Raw genomic sequence first — 26,493 nt, forward strand, 5'->3', positions numbered from 1 at the left:
GAGTGATGGCCCCTCCCCGCCCTTCCTCGGCTGGATGGTTGGGTAGGGGGTAATATGACCAACTGCCTCTCAGTGGTTTGGTAGGGGTATTCTCTTCTTCCCTGGAATTAGATTTCTTTTTGGGATTGACTTTCTGTCCCATGGTCTTATCTGACCAAAATAAATCCATCCTTTCATATTGTCAGATTTTTCTCTATTTTTCCTGGCAATTTATTCGGATTGAAAAATAATTTGTCTGTGGGAAGAAGGACCCTGACCTACCTAGGCAAATACACAAAACACCAGGGTCATCAGAAGAGCAGATGCTTCAGGGTCGATAGGGCAGCTTGTAAAGCAAACAGGAGTCTGTTGATTATGCTGGTGAACATTGCTCTCCGGGGTTCTGCAGCAGGTGGGTTGCTGTGACCTCTAGAACATAACAAAGAAGTTACCGCAACTCTGGCCAAAAAGTTACTGAAGTTATCTGGCAGTTCTGACATTCAGGACTCTAGGAAAGCTGGGTGATGGTCCCTGTGGGAGCTATCGTGGCGGCTGTCCTGCTGGTACATCAAAAGTGAATTCAATTCCTATACTTCATACTGGATGTCCCTTTCTAAGGCTTTGTTTGTATGCATCAGTCTCATTTTGGGGTCTTTGATGCTGCTCCATCCCAAAATCCACAATTAAATGGCACAGAATTATTTCTTCTGGAGAAAATGTCAGAGGGCATGACAAAGTCCAGAAGGACCCCATTGGAGTCAGTCGGGTCCATGCAGTATCATTCATTTTCATTCTCTATAGGGAAAAAGGTTAGGAGCGGAAAAACCTACTGGAACAAAGCCTCTGGCGCAGATCTGTCCTAGAATTCTATAGGGTATAATGGGAGCCAGACAGCTCCATTATAGTCAGAGTTCTGAAGAGGCCGAGCGATTCGGTAATGGGACAGATCTATATGGGCTAGGATTCAGTTTTCTTGCTCCCATAACTGAGCCAGAAGCCTGAAATGGGCCTGTATGGTGGTGGGAGCCCAGCCTTGTGTGTTCTGAGTCGTTGCGTTGTCCATGTTGTGCCTTATATACTGACATATGAGGCTTTATAGATAATCTATAATGACTATGAAGTTGCAATCGGAGTTTTCCCTCTGAATGCACCCTGTTGGCACCAAGCCCTTTAATGTGCACTCGAGGATTTCCTGCATGCATGTTCCTTGGTTCAGTCTGACGTCCGTTTCATTGCTGCATCTGTGACCGGTGTTCTGCCGGTTGTAGCGATAGGTCTTAATGAGGATGTAATATAATGTATCGCTGTCTGACAAGGCAGTACGGTATATAGAGGATGCATGGCATCATAAGCAGGTAGTATAGTTTTTGCGTAGGCCTTCAGGAGCGTTCTCTGGTGTTCTAGAACACTAAACGGTTAATAAGCTCTGCCCGTTCCTGGGTAGAAGTCTTTGGTATTTCCCTCTGACATTATGTAATCCTTGCATCAGGCTCTGTAGATGCTCCTAGCTGATTTCCCCTGATTTCTGGCAGAATAATGGGCTGATGCAGCTGAAACTTGACTTTTCCGTGTCTATTGCCAGATCTATTTATGTCCTTCATCCTCCATCGGGGCTGAGGAGACTTGCCAGAATTGTGTGCTGCCAATGTCTGTGTCCTCATCTGGCATGACCTGAAATGCATGGTGACCTCTTGTCACCTCTTGTATCCCGCAGATGAAATCAGTTTCCAACAGAGGAAGATCTGTGTGATCTCCGCCCTGACACCGTGTAATGAGAAAATCTAGAACATTGTGGTAACGAGAGGCTGTTAAACCGGGACATGACAAGGTTGGGATAGTCCAAGGCTGGGTGGGGGGTTGTGACCGCAAAACCTCATTACATTTATCCTGTAGTAAGCATGAAATAGACTTGTGTTCCATGTTATGGGAATAAGGCTGTTAGATTTCTGAATGCAGATGTAGTTTTTAAGGATCCTTTTACAATCCCATAAGCTTAAAGGGGTTGTCTAGAACCTTTTTTCTTTCTTTCTACTGATAACCAGTCCTTAGGATAAATCATCAATAGATGATCGTTGTGGTCTGCTACCTTGATATCTAATTACCGGTGGAGCTGTCACACTGGCAAGCACAGAAAGCACATCATGCCACAGCTGGGGTATGGTAACTTCACGGCAAACTAGGCATGCCACTCCTCCCAGTGATACTCTCTCCTGTGTGCCATCACAGGGGCGAGCATCCTTTGCATCGCTCACAGCGCTGCTGGCATGGAGGTGGAGACGGCTGCGGAGTGTCGTCCTCCCCACCACCTCCATTCACAGTAAACAGACTGCTGTTCACACTCAACGGCACCTCATACAGTTATCTGCATGCGGAAACTAAATGACGGAACCATTCTTATTCAGTCGCTGCATGCGTTTACACGGGAGGCTTCCAGTGAGAGCGGGAATCTGAACGCTAATCGTCCCACATAAAAGGGCCGCTAGTATTGCCGGCACAGATCCAGCAAGTGCTGCAATGGGCACTGCACTATGGTCAGCAGGGTGTGCTTCATGCGCTTTCTATAGAGGGCCGCAGTGGGGATCCGGACGGTTTGCTCTCGCCGATCATCTGATTACCTGAGGACAGGTCTTCAGTGGAAGGAAGGTTTTCTTTTTTTTTTCTTTAATTCGGACGATGCCTTTAAGCCAAGTGGAAACTAAGGATCTGTCGAATAACGATAACCTTAGCCTCTTCTATAGGAAATGGACTGAGAGGCCTCAAAAACCTTTTTTAAATTATGGGGGGAAAGAAACTTTTACTGTCCCTATAATGAAATCGGGAAATCCCAAACAGCCAGGGGCAAGATAACAGGTGGGAGAATCCCAATGTTTGGGGTGTTTCAGTCAATAAATAAAATGCGTTTGGATGAGATGCAAAAATACCACAAACTGCCTAACTCCTAAATCTGTCCTGTACGAACTCTCTGGCGGGCTGCCATCTAATAATGCTGGTTGATGGTAAGACCCTTAAAGGGTTGTCCAGGGTTAGAAAAGCATGACTATTTTCTTCCATACAAAAAACACTGTACCTGCCAAAGGTCATCCCAATTATAGTCAGTGGAATTGAGCTGCAATACCACATACAACCTTTGGACACATGTGGCACTGTTTAGGGAGAAAAGCTACCATTTTTTTCCAATGATAAACAACCTCTTTAAAGGGGTTTTCCAGGACATAACTTTATTTTCATACAATGTTAAAATAGAGAAATGGTATACGCTCCTATTCCAGCGGTCCCTCGTGCAGCCCTGGTGCCCACCATACAGTACCCAGAAGACATGGCGTGCAGTCACGTGCCGTACATTACGCACATGACCGCTCACTGAAGGCTTCAGCCGCCATAGAAGAATCACTGCTGAAGCCTTTGAGTGGCTGAGTGGTCATGGGCACAATGAATGGCACATGACCGCTCGCTACTTTCGTGCGGCAGACACCAGGGATGCAGCGCTGGACGAGGAGCTACCGAAATGGGAACATATTCCATTTTTATCTTAAGGCCATATACACTTTTCTTTATGTCCTGAAAAACCCCTTTAAGGTATTTTCTGGGATTATACGATTGATAACTTGTCCTCAGGATAGGTCATCAATAGTTTGTGGGGGTCAGCCAATCCGTATTCCCATACCAGGCACAGCATCATATATTGTATAGTGGCAGTGCTTGGTATTGCAGCTCCTAAAGGAATGCCAAAAGATAGGACATTAGCAATACTTGTCCTCCCGCCGCAAACATCCGCATTGTCGCAGTGAGGGAAAAATCACTTGTGGATAACTACTTTCCAAAGAATGGAGTCTTAATATTCGTGTGTCTCGCAACGCACACAACTTGCATGAGATTCTCGCTTGTGTGCATGTAGCTCAAGGAAGGGGGGAGGGGCATTGGGACATTTACATCAAAATGAATTATTTGCCTTTTGGCATTGCTTTTAGTGTGGATTTTGATGCAGATATGTTACAAAATCCGCAGCAAATTTAAAAAAAAAAATTTTTGGCCCAAAATGTATTATGAAGTTAGTTTTGTGATACTTAATTTATCCCACTTGTTTTCCAAAACTTGAAAATATAAGCTTCTTAAACAGTTCCTTTTTAGTCAGGAATATGAAGTTTTCTCTCTTCTGCTCCACTCCCCCCTTAGTTGCGTGTTTCAGTGTCTGACTTGAGGTCTCTGCCAGGGAGGGCATGCCCAGCTGCATTCTGGCTGATATAGATTCCATTTTCAGATCTTGCTTGAACCGGATCGATCCTGATGAGGAGTCACGTTTTTGTTAAACGTGTATCATTTGCACATGGGCAGCCAACATCAATCTCCACGATGTTCAGGATTATACAAGTTATGCGGAAAGTCAACTTTCTACTAATGCCGCAGACCTTGGAGAGTTAAAGGGGAAAAGTAACCGGGTTAAGACTGAGATTTCAGAGTATTGGGATCCAGCAGGGGGATTAATGCTGCGAATGTTAATTGTAACGTCGGATCTGCATAATAAAGTGGATTAAAGTCTTTTGCAGCGAGGAGTCTTGCTGAGTAAGGGCCTGACCGCGCCGAGCAGCAAAATGAAATTTGGGCCACGCGATGATGTCATTAAATCTGCATGTACAGTATTTAGATTTATAAGCTTTTTTTCCCCCTATGTTGCGTCTTAGGCTTCATTTCCATTCCCCCGACACCCTCCCAAAAGTCTGTAGTGAGGCTGAATCACCTGTACAGGCCTAAGTTTAAATGCTGCTTTCTTCTTCATTCTAGTGACGTCCTTACTTTACCAATTTTTAAGCAAGAAGAACATAATCCTCATCTCTCCCCCGACACGGATGCAAAGCTGCCCCCCTTCCAATATGTCGTCTGTGCAGCTACTTCCCCAGCTGTTAAACTGCATGAAGAGACTCTGACCTATCTCAACCAAGGTAAGAGGCTGGAGCGCCCCCTGCCTCGTGTGCATGCAGTAGAAGAGCGCATTGACCCTATACCATGAGGTATCTTCTAGTTATCTGAAGTTAACCCTTTACTTTACACTCCTACAGGATTTAAGCATTTTATGCATGAATTGTATGAACTGGATGCCAAGACCTGCTAGGGATGTGGATGGGAGCAGGCCGAACCCTCCAGAAGTTATCTCCTAACTTTCCTCATATTGCAGTTATTGTATGGTTCTACTCATTATAGAGGGTGCACCTGGGACCACCCAGCACAGAACACTGTTGGGAAATGGAGAAGACCCCCAATCCTTTCCTCTACACTCTTGTTTATTGTCCTTGCACACTTTACACAAATTCTGGACACTTAACCAGTGCACCAAAGCGCCTGTTTGTGTCTGTGGTGTGGAAATTGGGTACATTTCCCCTCTTATCGCTGTGCATGGCTCTTGTGTTTTGCATTAAGTTCTTGCAAGAGCCAGTTTTACCAAATATTGCAAAAACACCTGTAAAGACTGAAAATCTAATCTTAATCTTCTGTCTTGAAAGATGCTCGCACAGTAATGGTTCTCACTCGTCAAGTGTTGTATAGTTACCACATCCACGGTTGGGAGCGCGCTACCGTATTTTGGCTTGGGTTGTGCAACCATAATACAGAGGTGCGTCCCAGCCTGATAGTGGGTCTCCTGACTCAAACTCCAAGCCGCATGTAATCTTATACCCGATTGCATCTCAAGAAACATTACCTAATAACTAAATCTTGTACTTTCGAGGTCAGAACTGCTTGATAATTCCCCAGTTATTGGCCCCATGCGGTGAGCTGACCCATTGAATTGCGCTACTTCTGGCCTGTGTTGTACGTGCCTTCACTCCTTTAGGCTAAAATCACACTATCACTTTTTGTTTCAGTCTAGCTGTTCTGTTATGGGAGCAGCTAATTGGAAAGAGAACGGATGGCTTTCTGTCTGCTTCCGTTTTGCATTGGCCGTGACGGTAAAAGCAGATCCGTTGCAACAGATCCATTTTTGACTCAATTTTTTTGACTCGGATGGAAAATCGCAGCATTCTGCGCATTTGTTCTAGCGTGAAAAACTGAACAGAAACAGGAAATATTGAAACTGAAGTCTGTCGTTTCAATGTATTTCTAGGGGAAGAAAACAAACCTTTTCTTTGTTTTGCTGCTCTGACTACAGAACCGCTAGATGGAAAGTAAAGTGTGAAAAGGCCTGAAAACTGTTAGTTTTATGATAAACTTCACCTTTTTTTTTTCTGTTCCAGCTTTCATTGGGATACAATGTTTCAGCTAATTGACACAACTTCCAGGCTGTAATATCTACCATGTGCTAATATTATACTGTCCAGAGACAAGTTCATGTGACCTTCGCTTAGTGTAAAAGATTGGGCACCGCTTACGCCATCGTAGTTGTGCACCTGTGCTTCACTGCTCTTTGTTCTTCCGCTTCATAAACCATTTCCCGGGAACCGTGCTGCTGCTGGCGATTCTGTATGAATGTATGTTGCACCCCTTCCACCTCCTCCGCAGCTCCTCGTCTGTCTAATGCTCCGTTGTCACAAAGCTGTGAGTTGATCTCTAAAGCCACAAGTCAACCCGCTCGGTGTTTCTCACAGTCATTATCAGCCAGCAGAATCCATCAGCGTTGGAAGCCGTCCTGACAGATTAAATCTTCGTGGTTGACTTGTTATGTCTTGTGGCTTTCTAAACTATTAGCCAAGATCAACACCGTGCAACCTTACCATTAAAGCTCTTTCCAAAGTAAAGGCTGGACATCCTGTTACATAGTATTGATTCTCATGTGATGGGTGCGCTCATGTTTGGGGTCCTACATTGTTGGGCAAGGAGCCACAGTGCCAAAATATTAAAGCAAAGCCAAATGGTGAATGTTAAAATGGAACTCCCAGTTATCACATGACGTTATTTATTGGCATTTTAGTAATATAGTACCAGTTCAGCCTGTTAACCCCTTCTGCCCCCTCCCATATGTTGATCCAGGGGAAGGCAAAAAAACAGAGGTAGAAGTCAATCTTCCCCTTTAAGGAAAAAAATTCCTTCCCGACTCCAATCTGGCAATCAGAATAATCCCCAGATTACCAACCCTTCTGAAGTCATAAGTGATTATAACATATAATATAACGCTCAAAGGCATTTCGGCTTACCTTCCTTGCCAGATCTGTACCGGAGGCTCAGACGCAGATGTGAATGTGGCGTTTTCATTTTTGTTCATAACCCTGTTTCCTACAACTCTCACCATTGACATCTTGTCTGCTTAGTAATTAACATCTGCATTGGAAGAAAAGATGGACAGAATACCTTTGGCCTTGTTGTTCCACTTCTTTGAAGCTTGCTGCCATCTTGATTGGCGCTGTGTAGCATGAACAGGAAGCCTCGGCCTCTTGGATGTCAAACCTGCCCAGCTCCACTCAGTTCTTGCCAGTGAGCTCCTCTGGAGCTGGTATGGCGTTGCTCACATGGGTGGTTGGTGCCGTACTGCACTCTGTACCCATGAGCGTGGAGAGCCCTTGTATATAGGGGCATGTCGTCGTTTCGCCTATAGTGTGTATGTGACCTAGGAGTATAACAGAATACTTTCTTGCAGAGTTTCTCATGTGATAGTGGATATGAACAAGCTGGTGGCGAGATGAAGAATCTCTTGTTGCTTCCTGCACTGAGGTTTACATGCAGGAGACTCCATCTTAACGTCAAGTTGTCATATCCCATTCCTGATTTGCGCCGGGCCTGTCAGTCGCCAGTATTCCCCAGCAATGACTGTCTCAATGGGGCCACGATGCCTTTGGCTTTCCACTGACTCGTGGAGCTATAATATAAGACTTGTAGCTCCAGAACTGGTGGAGAGCCGCAGGCCGGCACCCAATGTGGAGGATGAGGACCAAGTTCTCGCCCACAATTGTATCTCCGATAATTGTCTAAACCGGAGTTTCTTCAGGGTTCTAAGTAACGGATTTGCAATGTGACCAAGTTTCTTGTCAGAATACAGCTGGCTAAAAAAACACAAATGGAAGAATCTCAAATGAGTGATCTCTTTTCCTCTGGCGTAGCGCTGAGGGGACTAGTATCCTGAACGTTTGGCTTTCAGTGGGCTCTGAAGAAACGGATATGTGGCCTTTCCTTTGTATAACTTCAGTCATTTCTGGGGACCCCGTATAATGTGTATGACCTCACCCCGTCTCTCCACAGGACCGTTCTCCATCGTCCGCTCTTTATGATTTCTGTGTAGTTGTGATGTCAATCTGAGGGAGTGTTTTGTCTTCCCAGTTCTGACCTGTTTTCTTTCACCTGTTTTCCTGTGGAGAAAAGCTTGTACTTGAGAAAGAATTGGCCCGCTTGAGTGGTACTCAGAAACCTGCACCCTGCTACCTTTGTGTAGGTGGGTGGGTAGAGAAAGTCCTGATGTACAACATATGGAGGTGATGCTAAAATTACTCCCTTCTCACAGGTATCTATTTTGCTTTTCTCCCTCTACCTTTTTGCATTGAGTCATATTCCGGAGGAGGGTCCATTTTCATTGACCTGCTCGTAGGGATCCAGAGCGATCTGACCCCCTTCCCCAATGAGAATTGTAGATCGTATAAATCAGTAAATCTTTATTATTTTTATTCATTGTGTTGTGTGTTTAGAGAATCATGAGTGCTGTTTGCATGTTACATGTGTGGGTGACCATGTGTATCTAGTTGGCAGTAACACCTCATGCTGGGGGTGATTTTTTTTTTTGTCCTGCCTGATAGGAGTGAATAGACGGATCGTGTGACTAAATCATGATGCGATTGCATGTGCTGTATAATATCCGTCTCCATCACGTAACTTGCAGTCCTGCCTTCTATATAATGCCCTCTGATCTGTGTACAGTACTATGCAAAAGTTTTAGGCAGGTGTGGGGGAAAAATACTGCAAAGTAAGAAGGTTTGTTTTCAAAAATAGTGTTAGTTTTTGTCAACCAGCAAAAAGAATGAATAAAAAATTTAAATCACATCAGTTCTTCTAGGTACACTTGCACACAGTTTTTGAAGGCGCTTAGCAGGGAGGTTGTTACAAACATCTTGGAGAACGAAGCACAGATCTTCTGTGGATGTCGGCTTGCTCAAATCGTTCTGTCTCTATGTAATCCCAGAAAGACTCGATGAGATCAGTGCTCTGCGGGGGTCACATTGCTTCCAGGACTCCTTGTTCTTTATGTTGCAAATAGTTCTTAATGACATTGGCTGGCTGGTCTGCTGCAGAATAAATTTCTTAGCATTGAGGACACCATTAATCCTGACCAAACCCCGGCTGCATTGGGGCCCCTTACTGTACTGCTCTGTGGCCCTTCACTGAACAAACTGCCTTCTGTTACAACCAAATATTTCACCATTTGACTCATCAGTCCAGAGTACCTGCTGCCATCTTTCTGCACCCCAGTTCCTATGTTTGTGCATAGTTCAGTCTCTTGGACTTGTTTCCATGACAACGGAATGTTTTTGTCTTGTTTGCCACAATTCTTCCACGAAGACCTATTTCTGGCCAGATGTCTCAGAATATTAGATGGGTGTTCCTGGGTCCCACTGGATTCTGAGCTTATGGCACTGCTGGACATCTTCCGATTTCAAAAGGAAGTAAGCAGGATGTGCCATCTGCTGCTCTGTTTCCTTGGCCGACCACTGTGCCTGCTATTGATCAGCGTTTCCCATTCCTTTGTGCTTCAATTTGAACAGCACATATAGAGACTCCAGTCTATTCTGAAATCATTACCTAGGAGAGGCCTTGCTAATGCAGTTTAACGACCTTGTCCTGCTGTGCTCAGGCTTGCCATGGTGTATGCTCTATGACATGTCTTCCAGAGCCTCACCTTTTGTCGCAGAATTTGGCTGTTCCTCACACAGTTCTAAGCACCCTACACAGATGTTCCAGTTAATAACTTTCAATCTACATAAGAAAATGGTAATGATCCCCCCCCCCCCCCCCCCCCCCCCGTCTGGTATAATTGGTTAACCACACACTTGACTATAATCCTACAAAATCCCTGACTTTGTGCAAGTGTTCCTAGAAGAAGTGATGCTTCTATTTTTACAACCATCTTTGCAGCTTTTTTTCCCCACACATGTAAAACTTTTGTACATTGCTGTAGATGAAGCTGAGGTCTGTCCGTCCTCTGCCCCTGATTCGGTGGCGATTCTCCTTTAGAGATGGAGCATTGCGATCGGTTACTATGTATCTGTTGTATCTTAACTGGTTACTATGTATCACCAGCAGCCAGATAGACAAGACGCGGTGCTGAGCCCGGAGCTAGCTCATCCCTGTTCTGACAGCTCACCGTGCCAATCTTAAGGTTGTTGTATAAATTCAGGTGGAAAATCTAAGAATTATCCTGGTTCTTCTGAGAATCGCCTTGTAACTTGTCCTGCGATGTCTTTGCTTGCAGGTGAGGTCCTACCAAGCAGATACTAGTATTATGTTATTACTATCTCATCTTGATTACAACAGTTGGCAAAGCATTTGGCTGCTGATCTGGAAACAAAGTAATTGCACAGTACTAGTTTAATTACTAGGCATCGAACGTTTTATAGCCAACTGCTTTGTCATTGATGGGTGGAATAGCCTGTTACCTGGAACACTGTGATCCGCAGGCTGTGTACTAGTCGGTGATAAAGGGTCACACGTGTGTCCTGGCTCTGGCAGCGCACGCCAATGGTTTTCTGATCTGATTAGCGCCCTTATTTTGCGGCTTGAGCCTCTCACAATTAAAAAGTTTTTGGCCTGTGGTTTGACTTGTGTCACCGCTCAGTATGAGCCACATATAGGACGTCGGCCTGGAAATTAATTGCCGTCATCTCCCTCTCCCCCCTCCCAATGTAAGTGTCTGTCTCTATTCGTATATTTTTCAGTGTGCCTGTAAGGTATGAGTTGTTGGCTGTCCCGTTGTCTGAGCTGATGAATGGAGGACACCTCTTTGTGATGACATGAACTATGGTAGTAGATGACATGCATTGGAGACCTTGATCCAGAATCCTCTAAAAGATCAGTTATTGCTTTGACTCAGCTTTAACGTCCATATTCCCCGGTTATTGAGCTGGTCGGCCCTAGGAGGTGGTCCATGGGCTGCTTGGATGCTTCTGTCCTCTGAAGTGACTGTTGTGCGTTGAGTGCCTGCAGATGTACCCTGTGCTGTGCAAGTTGTGTCCTGTGTATCTCGCCTCTCAAGGCTGCATGTCCTTAATATCCATATCTATATTCTCCTCTCAGTACTTAGTAGAAGCAGCTGTGTGACTTTTCAGGGAATGTGACCTAGCGAATCTGTCTAGTAAATCAGTAACTGCATTTCTAATGAAGGCTGAACCAGGCTACGTCTCATTTGTTCCAGGACAGTCTTACGAAATTCGCCTCCTGGACAATAGAAAATTGGGAGAATTCCAAGAGCTGAACAGTAAACCAATCAAGGTAGGCGGCTGGGATGATGAGCGCGGCGGTCCTGCGTCGTGCACATCCAGACAGCAGCTGACTTCTCTCTTGTATTTTAGAGCATCATACGAGTAGTTTTCCATGACCGGCGCCTGCAGTACACGGAGCATCAGCAGTTAGAAGGTTGGAGATGGAGCAGACCGGGGGATCGCATTCTTGACATAGGTCAGTACAGAGAACCTTGTTATACTTCAACCATCGATTCTGTTGTAGCCAATCTGGTAGCTTTCCTTCTCACTTGCCTCTTAGTTCTGCTTTTTGGCATGAGACCCTTTACGAAAAGCTTATCCTGAATAAACAACCGATTAATGTACGTTTCCTGCAGATATCCCACTATCTGTCGGTATCTTGGATCCCCGTGCGAGCCCAACACAGCTGAATACTGTGGAGTTCTTGTGGGATCCCACCAAGCGATCCTCTGCATTCATTCAGGTAGAGTTACTAAAGAGGGGATTGATTTCAGTTCAATTGAATTGGACAATCTTCTCTGAGGTTTTTATATGCATAGAATGAATCTGCATGAAGGTTGTCCCTGTCTACATTACATTCTTCAGAGCTGCACTCAGTATTCTGCTGGTGGAATCACTGTGTAAAGACATTACTTATCCCGAGTTACATCCTATATTCTACTCCAGAGCTGCACTCACTATTCTGCTGTGTACATGCATTACAGCTCGAGTGTGTGTGTTGTGACTCCACCAGCAGAATAGGGAGTGCAGCTCTGGAGTATAATACAGACTAGATCAGTACAGGATAAGTAATGTATGTACACAATAACACTTTATTTTTCTTCATTTTTTTCTACATAGACTAAAAGGTGAATTCAGTTTTAGTTTTGTGTGTTTTTTTTTTTTTTTTTTACTATAATTATAAAAATCTTTCCGAAGTAATTCAATGTGAGCCCACTGTAACGGACCTTTTTTCTTCTGTAATTTTAAAGGTGCACTGCATTAGCACTGAGTTCACGCCTAGAAAGCACGGAGGTGAGAAGGGCGTTCCCTTTAGGATACAAATTGACACGTTCAAACAGAACGACAATGGAGAGTACACGGAGCATTTACACTCGGCCAGCTGCCAGATCAAGGTTTTCAAGGTATGTACTGTAATGTTGTCTGATGAAGTGATTATATCTTTTGTACTATCCTGTATCGGCATGAAATATATAGAGAAACGGAACTTGGAAAGTGATGCTCCCTTTAAAGACATTTATCTCCTATACTGTGGATAGGGAATAAAGATCTGATTGTTGGGCGTTTGACTGCTAGGACCCCCAGAAATCCCTAGAACTGTGCCCCCTAAATGACTAGAGCTCTACTCCATTCACTTCTATGGGATGGAGAAAGATTGATACTCAGCAATGTTCCTTCATCCTATAGAAATGAATAGAGTGGCAATCAAGCATGGGCACTTCTGCTCCATTCATATAGAGCATTTGGGTGTGCCATTCTCAGTGTTGCTGGAGGTCCCAGCGATTGGACCCCCAGTGAACAGAGCTTTATTTTGTATCCTTTGGATAGGGAATAAAAGTCTATAGCGATAAAACATGTTTAAGTATGAAAATTGAAATAACATTTTCCTGAAACCATTGAGAGGCTTTTTGCTTTGTACTCTAGAGCTGCATTCATTGTTCTGATGGAGTCACTGCATACATAACTCCAAAAACATAACCCTATGATATATAGTGCTGTGGAATATATATGTGCTATATAAATGAGTAAAAGATGCTTATATTGTACTGTGCCTGAGTTACATCCTGTATTATATGCTAGAGCTCCACTCACTATTCTGCAAGCTTCAGAGCGGAAATCACCCAGTGGTCTCCACTTGTTCAATGTCTGCACAGTGCTTGCTTCAGTGACTTCCATCCTATGAAGTGTCCTCTGTAACATAAGCACTTAAAGATAGGGGGGAGAACTGCCCCCCTCAACCAGCATAGGCCTGACCACTGTTCTGGAGTATAAAACCTGTTGCAAGAATATGATGATCGAGCACAACAGACTTGTTGCAAAAGTTTCTGAAACTGATAGGATGGGGGTGGAGGGTTAGAACCCTATACACAAATTTAGGCAGCACATCTGCCACATATGAACATGCCTTGCATTGGTCAGTAATTCAAAAGAAGTAATGTCTTTAGTTGCTCTTATGTATATTGTTGGGCTTTAGGATTCATCAACAGTTTGTTGGCTGCAGTGAACAAAACATGTCTGTAAGAGGAGCCGGAGACGACGGCCACATGCTTGTCATAGCTCTGCTCCCTGCTTGCAAACAAATCTGCTGCTGCTCCTCACAGTGAAGCTTTGGTATAGCCCGTTCTTCTGGAACTGCTCCATGTTTTCACTTTAGCTTCAGCCACATGTTGATTTAGGTTGTATGTTTAAGAGATTACAGGGGGGATAGCCCTTCCTGTCCTCACATAATTGTCCTCCCCAAAGGCTATTTTTATTGAGCTATCCCCAGGATAGGTCAACAATAGCTGATCTGCTGAATCGACAGCGGGACCTTAACCAATCAGCTGTTCAGGCGCCTGCTGTCACCAGAAAAACACATGGTTATGAAGCGGAAGCAGGTGGCTCCAACTCCGGTGTAGTGGCCGGTGCTCCTAACTGGAGGCACAGTTTTCCTTGAAGTCAGTGAGTGCTGCATGGGCCATGAAGGTTGTAGCTATCTGCTTCCACTCCAACCCTGTGTGTTGCTGGTAACAGCGGGTGCCTAAACAGCTGATCAGTGTCCTGATTGACAGACCCCAGCTGATCAGCTATTGATGAACTGTCTTGAGAATAATTAATCAATAAAAATGACCTGAACTTTTTTTATATTTTAACGTGAGACTAGGCACCTTCTAGATTGGTAGGTATTTATGGATAGAACAACCTTTTAACTTTTATTTAACTAGAATAAATCATGTAGCGGTCACTTAATAGATCTTAGATGTAATATAAACATTAAGGCCTCATGTCTAGATTTAGCAAATCCACATGTGTAAAAGAGCAAATCTGCATCCCATAGGAAAGCATTGAGCATCCTTGGTGGTATTTTAAGGCCTCATGTCCACGGGGAAAATCAGGCCCGCTACGGATTCTCCATGTAGAATCTGCAGCGGGTCTCTCCTGCCCCGCGGACATGAGCGCTGAAAATAGGAATAAATCAGAATTAACTTACCTCTCACACGCTCCGGATACTTCCTTCGCTGCGGCGTTATCTTCTCTCGTCGCGGCCGGATCTTCTTTCTTCGGCTTGGCGGATGTGCATGATGACGTCGGTGACGTGCCCCGCGCATGCGCCGGGCCGAAGCAAAATGATCCGGCCGCGACTGAGAGAAGATGGCGCCGCGGCGAAGAGAAGAACCGGAGCGTGTGAGTAAAATCAGATTTTTGTGTCCCGCGGATCCAGACGGCTTCCATAGGCTTCAATAGAAGCCCGCGGGAGCCGTCCCCGCGGGAGACCCGCATGAAAATGGAGCATGGTCCAGATTTTTTCATGCTCCATTTTTTTTTTTTTAAATCACTTTTATTGACGATCCGCGGGTATTTATCTACCCGCGGGTGGTCAATGCATCCCTATGTTATGCGGATCCGCGGGCAGGAGAAGAGTTAAAATCCGCTGCGGATTTTAATTCTTATTTTGCCCGTGGACATGAGCCCTAAGTGATTTGCAGATTTCGCGTGCAGGGAAAAAAAGGTGACCTGCTCCATTTAGGTACGGATCACACATGCGGGAGCTCAGAGTTTATATCTTAATTCATCTTCCACATGGAAAAAAAGACAATTCTAGTGCATCCGCAGCAGAAATCTGCATGGGCCTGATTTTCCCCGTGGACACGAGGCCTGAATGTATTTCTGATGCACCCGGAGTGAGGTCTGAGGGCTAAATGGTCACCTGGCTTTTTAGCCAACCTGTACTGATTTGATAACTAGCAAAAGTGCAAATCACTCTTTAGATTAAATAATAAAATTTTAAATAAACTTGCGTTGAAAAATCCCTCTAAAGTGATGCAAGTAGGGGTCTTGCTTCCTTCTTATTTGCTGTCCACTGCTTATTGTCATGTGAAGTAACACTGAGATGGATTACAGGATGTGGGGAGGGTTCGGTACTGGATTCATACTGTGCATAGAAGTCTGTGGAGAGGGGAAGGAGGAGGAATACAGAAGCATAGAGTTTCGCACAGACACTGCAGTGAATAGTCTTTATTGTGTCATGACTAGTGAAATCGCATCTACACTGCTCAGTACTGCTATATAATGTCCACTGTGATGCTACTACTTATGAGGATGTGCTACAGAGACATAGGAGAGCTGGATCTTTTTTTTCTTTTTTTTTTTCTTTGTGTGCAGTATATGGAGACCTTATAGTAGTGGTCTACACCCACCAGCTAAGATATGGAGAAGAGATCTTGCTCTATTTATGCAGTGTACACATGATGGCTTATTCTGAAGTCACTTGATGGTGTGGTACTCCTTAAGATACATAATAGACTAGGTTTGCATAGAAAAATGTATCGGGTGTTAAACATCTGGCTGTGTTGCATTTGATGCCTAAACCACAGTTTTTTGTTTTTTTTCTTCTGGTAGCCAAAAGGAGCCGACCGGAAACAGAAAACTGATCGGGAGAAGATCGAAAAACGGACTGCACAGGAGAGAGAAAAATATCAGCCGCCCTATGAGACCACCATTCTAACTGAGGTGAGGATCATGTATGCAGACGCTACATAAAGCAAAATGTTACTGAAGATCAAAATCTTTGCATACTTTCTTTATGTTTTAAGTCCCATCCAGAACTGCATTTACAGTTATGCAGGCTTTCTCTTGGCAGAGCAATGCAATATGTAATCCATTGGATTACCACAATGTAGCCAAACTTCATAGTATTGCCAATGACTACAAACTGTATATAGCTCTAGATGAGATTGGAGTAAAAAAAATTACCTGGACAGAAATCTTTTTAGCATTTAGAGGTTGTCAATGTTTTCTCTCAGTCCTCACTGTTTTGTATCAGATCATAGTCAATCCCCCTCTGAGCTAAAGTCAGCAGCGCAGATCTTGCTCCTGTCCTGAACTCCTGAGTAATGGCTCTTGCTTGTACTGATACATTGTAACACCGCAGCTGTGTGAGCAGGACCAGGTCAGGATAGGCTTTCAGCTAGGTCTGCATTTACTGACTGCAGAGAAATCTGGTGAGGAATTGAAGCCATTTATTAGAAAGTTGCAGGATGTACCACGATGCATTTAAATGTGTTTTTTTTTTGTATGAGACTGCACCGTCCATCTAAGACCAGGCTGTGTGATGACTGTCTCTTTATGCTACGATTTCTGTCTTAGTGTTCCCCATGGCCAGATCTGCCTTATCAGTCCAACAACTCCTCTTCTCCTGGGTACAACAGCTCACCGACTAGCTTCAGCATCGGAGACGGGTATGTTCTGATGTTCTCCTGTCAGTCTACTAAAACCACTAGGTGACAAACCTTCAGACATTAGTGTCATACACTTGGTTGTAGAGAAATGCTGCTTTCATTACAATGAAAGGGAAGTGTAACTATTCGCTTCCACATGAGGTTCCCACTGCAGGTGCTGGTCTCCAGCTGAGTCAGCAGGTTTTCAGCACTGCTCCTGTGGACAGCGTCATTTGGTTAATTCCCCGCTACTTACTCCTGTCCTTCAGTCTGCATCCTCTTTCTCATTCTTGGCTTTTTTTTTTGCCTTTTTATTTAGTAACTGTTCTCCGACCCCTCAGGTGGAACCTCCCATACTACGAAGTGGTGATGTAAGTATGATAAAAATCTGTAACCTTTTAATATACGTAGGTGTATGTTGAGGCTGATCCTGGTTGTCTGTTTTTTTTTAGTAGAGTAGGTTTTCTTTACTTTTGGCAGTACTTGTTCATCTGTGAGATGTAACTTCAGCATTACCAAAACCTGTATTTTCAATGGTGGGGGAAAAGCTCTCGCAACAATCTAAAAGTCAGTCCTTCAACCCTTTCCACCATGGGGAAACCCCTACTGGACCCAGAGATCACATGATTGCTGGATGCCCCTTAGCATGGCAGAACAGCTGGACCTGTTCTGACCTAGCTAGACACGGTCACCGCACAGGGTTGTTACACAGGAGCGAGTATTGGTATGTGTCTCAGCGCTGCCGGCATGGAGATGGAGCAGCCTGTTGGGTCATAAAAGACACATTCTTGTACCCTACAAATAAAAAAAAGCCATAAAACCACCATGTGTGCAAAATTGCTAAAATGTCTTATTACTAAGGGGTTAACAATTCGTATCTTCTGTAGAAAACAGTTTCTGGATTTTCTAATGACGCTTGGAGTCTGGAGGAGAAAGGAAAAGTACGTTACTATCTAGATAATCTTTCAGCGACTCATATTTTTTCTATTTCCGGGGAGACTTATTTTTCTTTTTCCCCCTCCTCCCCACAGCATCTTGTGCCTTCGGCAACCATCCAAGACGTGCAGCAGTGGCTTCAGCGCAACAGATTCCCTCAGTACTGCAGGCTGCTGTCCAGCTTCTCTGGTATGTCCAGTCCTTGTTTTGATAGGCTGTCATCTTTACTTCTCCCTGAGCTGCTGTGTATCGGAAAACATAGGACAGTTAGTCAGTCCTTGGGAAAAAGCTGATGGATAGAATGTTCATCTACAAACTTGCTGACTGTTCCAATAATCAGTTGGTAGAGGTAGTGGAAACTTAAAGGCATCGTGCTTAATTATAAAGTTATCCCCTATCCACAGAATAGTGGATAACTTTATGAACAGTAGGGGGTCCAACCACTGGGACTCCCACTCCATTCGCTTGGAAATCAATCCAACCCCTGTTGTCAGAAACCGTGGAAGTTGGGTAGACTCACTGCTGCTCCATTCACTTCAACAGCAGCGCCAGAGATTGGAGTTCAAGTCATTCGGCAATTTCCAACACTGTCATTAAAGTGAATGGAGTGGCGCCATGTCAACGAGAACTCTGCTCTGTTCACTCGGTGATTGACTGGACCTCTGTTCTCAGATTGGTGGGGGTCCCAGTGGTCAGACCTCCACCAATCAATGGGTATTTCCCATCCACAAGATGGGAGATAAATTGTAATTCTTGGTACAGCCCCTTGAAAATAGGTTGTGCCAAATTCAGTTATCCCCATCTTCAGGTTAGGGGGATTACTTGATGATCTGTGAGGAAACTCTCCAAGAAGACCCCCAGTGATGTCAAGAACAGGAGTCCAGTGTCCCCATCTGCCTTTCACTGCCCGCCTCACAGTGACGTCAGAATGAATGGAGTGTTGGCTGAGGATGTGTGGCTTCTGCTCCATTCATTTCAATGAAGCCGATGGCTATTCGGGTATTTCCGTAGTCCCATTGAAAGCCAATGGAGAGTGCTGGTTGCGCAAGCACCATTTGGTTGTCTCCCAATTTCATGGGGTGCAGTAAGCCTGCATTGAGGATGACAGACACGGGACCCTTGTTCTCGGGATCAGTAGGGGTCTCTACTGTAAGACTCCCACCAATCAGGAAGTTATCCCCTATGCTGTGGATAGGGAATGGCTTGTAATTCTGATACAAGCCCTTTAAGGAAACAGTCGAGCAAGCTACACTAACGTCTATGGAAGTTTAAAGAAACCATGTAATGGGAGATGTGGAGAGGGCGAAGTGCAGCGAGCTGCATGGTTTATATAGTTGCTGAGTTATGGAAACCATACAGCACATCTACGAATAATTCTGTAAGTCCTGACCAACCTTCGCTGCCTCATTCAGCCAGGCCAGGGATGCCAGAACTTGGAGTGGTGCAGCTCTCAGAGGTGGAAACCACATCTACCAGACTCTCTTCACATCCTGTGGCTATTGTATATGATTTGCTGATAGTTTGTATTGAAGTCCCTTATTTAATATATAAAACATTGACTTGGGTTGTAAATGCTGGAGGATTGTGAATCTGGCAATGGAGACTGCGGAGTGCAAATAATTCAGAGGTGTGAAAGCCATAAGGAGCAGCCAAACCTGATAATCACACTGCGTAAGAGCCGTGTATCTGCATGATGGGTGTTTGCTGCGTGTTCTTACGGTTTCTATGAACATGATGTTTAAATCTAAGTGTCTCTTATTAGCTGTCGGGCTTGGGAGTGTTCCTGGCAGAACATTCCTGGCACTCGGAGAAGCCTCCGAGGACACAGCTGTAATGATTCCGCTGCAACAGAGGAGTCGGGTTCAGGTTGCTCAAGATTTGGGTAACAGGGCAGCTGAAGATTTCGGGGCCACACCTTCCTGTGCACTATAATGAAGATAAGCGATTACATGTTAATGTATTGATGGATCACACGTATAACCTCCTTTATTCTTGCCATCTGCAGGCGCTGACATATTAAAGATGACCAAAGAAGATTTCATTCAAGTCTGCGGCGCTGCTGATGGGATCCGGCTATTTAACGCAGTGAAGGGAAGGTCAGTACAAATCTCCTGTAGTCAAGTGCTGGGCAGGATTAATGGTTGCTGGTCATGAACATCTTTTCTTTATCCCCACAGGAATGTGCGGCCCCGACTAACCATATACGTCTGCCATGAATCTGAGCAGAACAGATCTCTCCTGCAGCAGAAACGAGATTCCGACTCGGCCATGTGTGGTAGGTGGCGGCTCGCTGTTCACCCTTTATTAGTGGGTAACTTTTGAACATATTTTAGCAATTAAAATGGTCACGGTTTTGGGTATCTCAATTTATTGCCTCGATGGGTGGGGCATAATGCTACAGTGCAGAGGGTGCAGTGTGTTCTTGTGATTGCCAGTACTGACATCCCTGGACCATATGTTGCACATATAACAAATAGTCACTAAAAAGTAACCAGCATAATGCCGCTGTTACTGGAGTGTGGCAAGGTGCTTGTTACATGCTACTGGTTGCTCTTGGAACCATATATTGGCTTTTCCAGATGATTGGATGTCTGGTCTGATGCTGCTCATGTCATTCCCCTGGGGAAATGTTGAACAAAGTCATCAAACCTTACAAATCCTAAAACCTCATCAGGAGATGCATTTCCTGCCAAACCAGTTCCTCTCTCTGACCCTTCTGGAAATAAAGCAGCATGATGCTGCAGTCTCCAACTAGTCTGGGTAGAGATTGGGGAATGTGGCTGGATAGAGCGTTTGTATTATGAGGCTCAGTTGGGTTTGTGAGTTTTCTTTGTTTTATTTTTCTAAACTGGTCCACTTTGGCTGTGCTGTATCTTTACTTCTATTTATCCTGCCAAGCTAATGTTGAGATCTCTGTAGTGTACCATGCAATATTCTTGGAAGAGCTGACAGCCTTGGAGTTAATGGAGAAGATTGCGAACCTGTATACAATCTCGCCACAGCAAATCAATCAGATCTATAGACGGGGACCAACTGGTATCCACGTGGTTGTAAGCACAGAGGTAAGTACCTGTTACTGCATCTGGATTAATGCCTTATTTACAAGGAACAAACTGTCGAGCAAACCATGCCTGGCAGCTGATCCCAGTGACGCTCGCTCCTGTGCTCAGAGCACTGCCAGCATGGAGGCGGAGCGGGTCGGGGAGCATTCTCCATATCTGCCTCCCTTCACTGTAAGAGGACAGTCCTTCTAAAATGAACTGTTTATACAAAGGTACGGCTTTCAGTTTCTGCATGCAAAAACTGATTAACTCATGTTCAGTCAAGGCATGCATTTACACAGGACCATTATCCAAATTTCCGCTGGAGTGGTAATTTGAAAGCTAATCGTCCCGTGTAAATGGGCCATAACTCTTGCACTACCACACACCCCATAACATTTACATGCTGGAAATATGACATATCCCCCAAGTGTATCAACTGATCTAAACAAAACCATCCTTATTAAGCTGGCCGAAGACATCAGATTATTTAGCTGCAGCCACTCAAACACCTTAAAGGGGTTGTCCCGCGCCGAAACGGGTTTTTTTTTTTTTTCAACCCCCCCCCCCCGGTCGGCGCGAGACAACCCCGATGCAGGGAGGTAAAGAAAGCTTACCGGAGCGCTTACCTTAATCCCCGCGCTCCGGTGACTTCAATACTTACCGCTGAAGATGGCCGCCGGGATCCTCTGTCTCCGTGGACCGCAGCTCTTCTGTGCGGTCCATTGCCGATTCCAGCCTCCTGATTGGCTGGAATCGGCACGTGACGGGGCGGAGCTACACGGAGCCTGCATTCTGCACGAGCGGCTCCATAGAAGACAGGAGAAGACCCGGACTGCGCAAGCGCGGCTAATTTGGCCATCGGAGGGCGAAAATTAGTCGGCACCATGGAGACGAGGACGCCAGCAACGGAGCAGGTAAGTATAAAACTTTTGATAACTTCTGTATGGCTCATAATTAATGCACAATGTATATTACAAAGTGCATTAATATGGCCATACAGAAGTGTATAGACCCACTTGCTGCCGCGGGACAACCCCTTTAATAGTTACGGAGGTGCGTGGCGGCAGGTGTCTGGAAGCCCCTATCTGCTCGTATTACCTAAGGATTGAAAATTTAAGGTTGTCATTTACTTAATACAGCAACTGTGAAGGACTTAATGAGCCAATGATGAACCTGCCTGTCTAAACCGGCTGCACGAGCGAACTAGCTAACTCTAATGTTCACTCGTTCGCTCAATCGGATGAATCACACAGCGAAGATCGCTCAGAGAATGGAAGCTGTGTGGGCTTAAAATGTTTCGGGCATCCATCCCCATTCACAGTAAACAGGCAGTCGTTCATAGATGAACCAACCACCACCTGCTCACAGGCCAATCGTCTGATTTTTCTGCCTGCCTAAATTTTATAACGAACATTAGGCAAACGAATGATCATTTGTCATTCAGTCACTTTGTAGCATTTACACTGATCTCTATTCAGATTTGCACAATCCAGCAATCTGAACGATAATCGTTTTGTGTAAAAGAGCTCAAACAATGGTTTCTACAAACACAAACCTATGCCTGTAGCCAGAGGGGGTGTATGGGCATTTAGTAGTCTAGTGCAAAGACCCTTCCAGAATCCAAATCGCCCGAGAAAGCTCTTTGCAGACACCAAATAGAATTTTGTTGATTTTTCACTTGGAGCAGCAGAACAGCGAGTGCAGCTCTGGAGTATAATACAGGAATGTAATTCAGGATCAGTACAGGGTAAGTAATGTATGTACACAGCGACTCCATCAGCAGAATAGTGAGTGCAGCTCTGGAGTATAATACAGGATGTAACTCAGGATCAGTACAGGATAAGTAATGTATGTACACAGTGACTCCACCAGCAGAATAGCGAGTGCAGCTCTGGAGGATAATACAGGATGTAACTCGGGATCAGTACTAGGATGGCTAACCTTCTATTAACATATTAAATGTGAGTTGCAAAATGGTGTCAAGATAAATTTCAGCTTAAATATGAGGATTCTGCTCATGTGTGAACTGTGACACTGCCAGGAATGTCCCTCACTGTCAGTCCCATAAAGTCCTTATGATTGACTATGTAATTGATGCAGCATTGTATATCAGATGGTTGACAGTGTGCTTTGCTTCAAGGCAATAGTGCTGGAGGGTTTGAGGTGTGGCTGTAAGTTTAAATAAGTACACAATTAGTGCTTAGAACACAGTTTCCTTCAATTTAACAGTTTGAGGTCCTGCATTGATACTTGACTTCCACACCTTTTGATGTTTCATTGCTCCTTTCCATATGCTAGCAATGTATAAAAGAAGGATAATACTCCACTGAGCATCCCCCTGAACGGGGAAGGAGATGGAAAGTCAGCCCTCAAAGTAGACCGGATTAATAACGGGTTGGGATTCCTTCTAGACAACTAGGCTCCAGTAATCTGATTTTTGGGAGGTGTTATGACTCTTCAAATTATACATCTTAACTATCTTCAAATTTTTCCTCAGATGATCCAGAACCTCCAGGATGAGTCCTGCTTCATGCTCAGCACTCTGAAAGGTGGGTCCTCGGAGCCCCTGGGTGGTCTTTTTCAATCTTCCCCATTTTCTGTGTTAATGTCTGTTCTCTTTGTTTTGCAGCGGAGAGCGGTGCTGGTTATCACGTCATCTTAAAGTGAAATCCTAAAAAATGGTCGTGGTTAAGACTCTAATGCTGTACAGTGGGTGAACAAACTCCTGGTGCCCCCATCAGCGTGTAGCAACAGGAATGCAGAAATTGTATAAGAATCTTTAAGTGTGTAGACCTGGTGCCCGGCAGGCGTCATGCGGACTCCTCGCGACTGTGCTGTGAATTGTACAGATGTAAATATGTGATCCACACCTTGTATTAATGTCTGCGACCTGTGAGAATGTAAATAGTCAAAGCTTTTCAAACCCTGGATCAGCTACATATGTGGATGTGTCCCCCATGTTGTTCTGTTGTATGTGAAACTCTCAGGACCCCTTTCTGACAGAAGGAATTGTACATATATAGAATCTATTGTGCCATTCAGGTAGGTTCCCTGCCCATTCACATCCATTGTAGAAAGCAGTGCGGGGTCCCTGCACTGGTGGTGCTGTACATGGATGCCACCACAATGCCTGCTGTAAACACATGATTGTGAAGACCACAAATGAATGTATCATTTTATGCCAGTGTTGAATATACATGACGTGGGAAATCCTTTTAATTGCCACTTATGCTGCATAAAGACCTTTTTCTTCGTAGCTGTAGATTTCTTGTAAGCTTTGCACGATCTGGAGTCTATCGCACAATTCGTACCCGTAAGGTTCTGCACACACCACACAGGTCGGGTTTCTTTGGTCTCCTTGAATTGGCTTCTGCTCTTGGGGTTTTTTGCCTTCCTCTGGATCAACAACACCGGAGGATAAACAGGCTGGACTAGATGGACATTGTCTTCATTCGGCCTTACGAACTATGTTACTATGAATGTATAATGTACAACGCTGACATCTGGTAAACTTGGGTCTTGGAACTGGTACAGCAGATTGGGAAAGGCTTGCTGTTCCCCAATTAAACTTTTTCTGCATCGGGTATTACAAGCTGATAATGGGTTGTAGCTTCAGGATTTTGTGCCCGGCATTATCTTGCAGGCAACTTACTTTGTTGGTGATAGTGACCACTGTGCATTGCAGGTGATTGGTGTCCTATGATCACAAATATATGAGCCGCCCATTGTGTAGATTGGGCGAAACGCTGGAGTAGTTGCGCTCAAAGGAGTCATTGGGCACATTGTAGTTAGATGTCTGTTTCTCTGGGAAAGGAATCCTACAAACTCCTGTTCCACCTGGTCAGGTATTCAAAGACCATACACTAATATGGAAGTCAGACAGCCGAGCAGAGACTCCCCGCAACCAGAATGTGATCCCTGTAGACATGGACGCTTCTCTGGGGTGGGAACTCGAATAATTTAACAAAATGACACAATGTCATGAAAATATGGTGCAAGTCCCTTTTAATTATTGGATGAAACTGGAGCTGGGACATCTGATCAAGGATTCAACTTCGGTGCTTTGTATCCAAAGAGTGCAATAAAATGGTTGCACCAGAGAATTGTAATAGTGGCTGAAGTATAGTCCCAGGTATGTAACTGCGTAATCTACATATCAAGCTTTTTTTTTTTTTTGTTCTGCTCTCTCCTTCCAGCTGTTACATTATTCATTTTTATGCACGGGGAAAGGACCTCAGCTGGTCTGAGCGATGGGGGTGGTTAGTTACATCCGATGGTTAGTACCTTGTGTCTTTACCCCCCCCCCCCCTTTTTTTTTTTAATTTTCCTTCTGTGCTGACATCTACTCTTTCCAGGAAGAGACTATTGGAGTGAAGGTGTTGGGGATGTTGTCTTTATTAACTGCGTATTTCCTAGTGATGTTTCATTACGGTGCCTGAGGGGGGGGGGGGGGGGCGGCGGTCCTTTAAGCTATGTGCTTAGAAGTTTCTTTTGCATTAAATCAGAACTTTCTACACTCTCTATGCAATGAGATTGGAGTGATTGAACTGCTGATTGGACAGATGACTGAACCATTACTGCCATTATTAATCACTTTTTTTTTGTACATGTAATGGATGAAGCATATTTTGCACTGGCTACTGATATTGTACAGAACTATTCTAGAACTGGAATCTGTATTAAATACAAATAAACCTATTTGTACAAAACTGAAGAGACTTTGCCTCCTGTTCTTTTTTTAATTGATTAAAGAGCAAATCTTCAAATAAACATAGTTTGCTGCAAATGGATTTATAGTGTATTAAAGGAGTTTATAAACCAAAGGAGCTTGTAAAATGCTGAAGTTTGCGGCACTATATATCCATGATCAGTGGATTCATCATACATGTTGCAGATCAAGAATAGATCATAAGCCATGCAAGTTTGTCTTATAAAAACCTATGGAAAAAAGGTGGATCCAGGAAACTACAGGCCTGTGAGCCTGACTTCTATAGCAGGAAAGATCTTGGAACAAATTATTAAACCGCATATATGCAAGTGCTTGGATAAGAATGGAGTAACCATAGCCAGCATGGGTTTGTAATAAACAAGTCATGCCAGACTAATTTCTTTCTATGACCGAATTACTGACTGTGGTGATCAGGGAAATACTGTAGTTATACTATATCTTGACTTTAGTAAAGCATTTGACAAAGTATCTCATACCATACTTACTGAAAAAATGACCAAATATGGGATTGACAAGGTAATTGTTAGGTGGATTCACAACTGGATGATTGTACTCAGAGTGGTCATAAATGGCTGCACATCCAAGCTAATGAATGAATAAAGTGGGGTAACGCAAGGCTCTGTCCTAGGCCCAGTGTTCAACATTTTTAAAAATTATCTGGAGGAGGAAATTGAGGGGAAACTTGTCAAGTTTGCCGACGATGCAAAGCTAGGAGGGATAGCTACAACTGGAGGAGAGCGGGGGTATTCAAAAAGATCTGGACAAATTTGACCAGTGGGCAGCAACTAACACAATGGTATTTAACAGGGACAAATGCAAAGTTCTACATCTGGGCAAGAAAAACAAGGGAAAAAAATCACATGCAGAATGGGAGGAATTGGGCTAAACAGCAGCACATGTGAAAGCGTTGGGTATACTAATAGATCATAGACTAAATAGGCGTCAACAGTGTGGTGCAGCAGCAAAAAAGACAAACACAATCCTGGGATGTATTATAAGAAGCA

General features: G+C 44.3%; 1 protein-coding gene across 2 annotated transcripts in view; it reads left to right on the forward strand.

Annotated features, from left to right (window-relative positions):
* Positions 1–25,474, forward strand: part of TFCP2L1 (transcription factor CP2 like 1) — a 28,943-nt gene extending 3,469 nt beyond the window's left edge. Inside the window, exons 2-16 of one of the 2 annotated variants that reach the window (XM_066575338.1) lie at positions 4,759–4,916; positions 11,297–11,373; positions 11,454–11,559; positions 11,720–11,826; positions 12,335–12,487; positions 15,963–16,073; positions 16,710–16,801; positions 17,100–17,151; positions 17,668–17,721; positions 17,812–17,905; positions 19,722–19,812; positions 19,894–19,991; positions 20,636–20,778; positions 23,258–23,309; positions 23,390–25,474. In XM_066575338.1, the coding sequence (XP_066431435.1) occupies positions 4,759–4,916; positions 11,297–11,373; positions 11,454–11,559; positions 11,720–11,826; positions 12,335–12,487; positions 15,963–16,073; positions 16,710–16,801; positions 17,100–17,151; positions 17,668–17,721; positions 17,812–17,905; positions 19,722–19,812; positions 19,894–19,991; positions 20,636–20,778; positions 23,258–23,309; positions 23,390–23,427 (1,426 nt within the window). In that variant the 3' untranslated portion in view covers positions 23,428–25,474. Of the gene's footprint in view, positions 1–4,758; positions 4,917–8,418; positions 10,358–11,296; positions 11,374–11,453; positions 11,560–11,719; positions 11,827–12,334; positions 12,488–15,962; positions 16,074–16,709; positions 16,802–17,099; positions 17,152–17,667; positions 17,722–17,811; positions 17,906–19,721; positions 19,813–19,893; positions 19,992–20,635; positions 20,779–23,257; positions 23,310–23,389 lie in introns of those variants that run through there. The other variant, XM_066575340.1, reaches the window with a different exon arrangement.
* Positions 25,475–26,493: the final 1,019 nt, after the last annotated feature.

The sequence above is a fragment of the Eleutherodactylus coqui genome, chromosome 8 (assembly GCF_035609145.1).
Source record: "Eleutherodactylus coqui strain aEleCoq1 chromosome 8, aEleCoq1.hap1, whole genome shotgun sequence".
Taxonomy (NCBI): domain Eukaryota; kingdom Metazoa; phylum Chordata; class Amphibia; order Anura; family Eleutherodactylidae; genus Eleutherodactylus; species Eleutherodactylus coqui.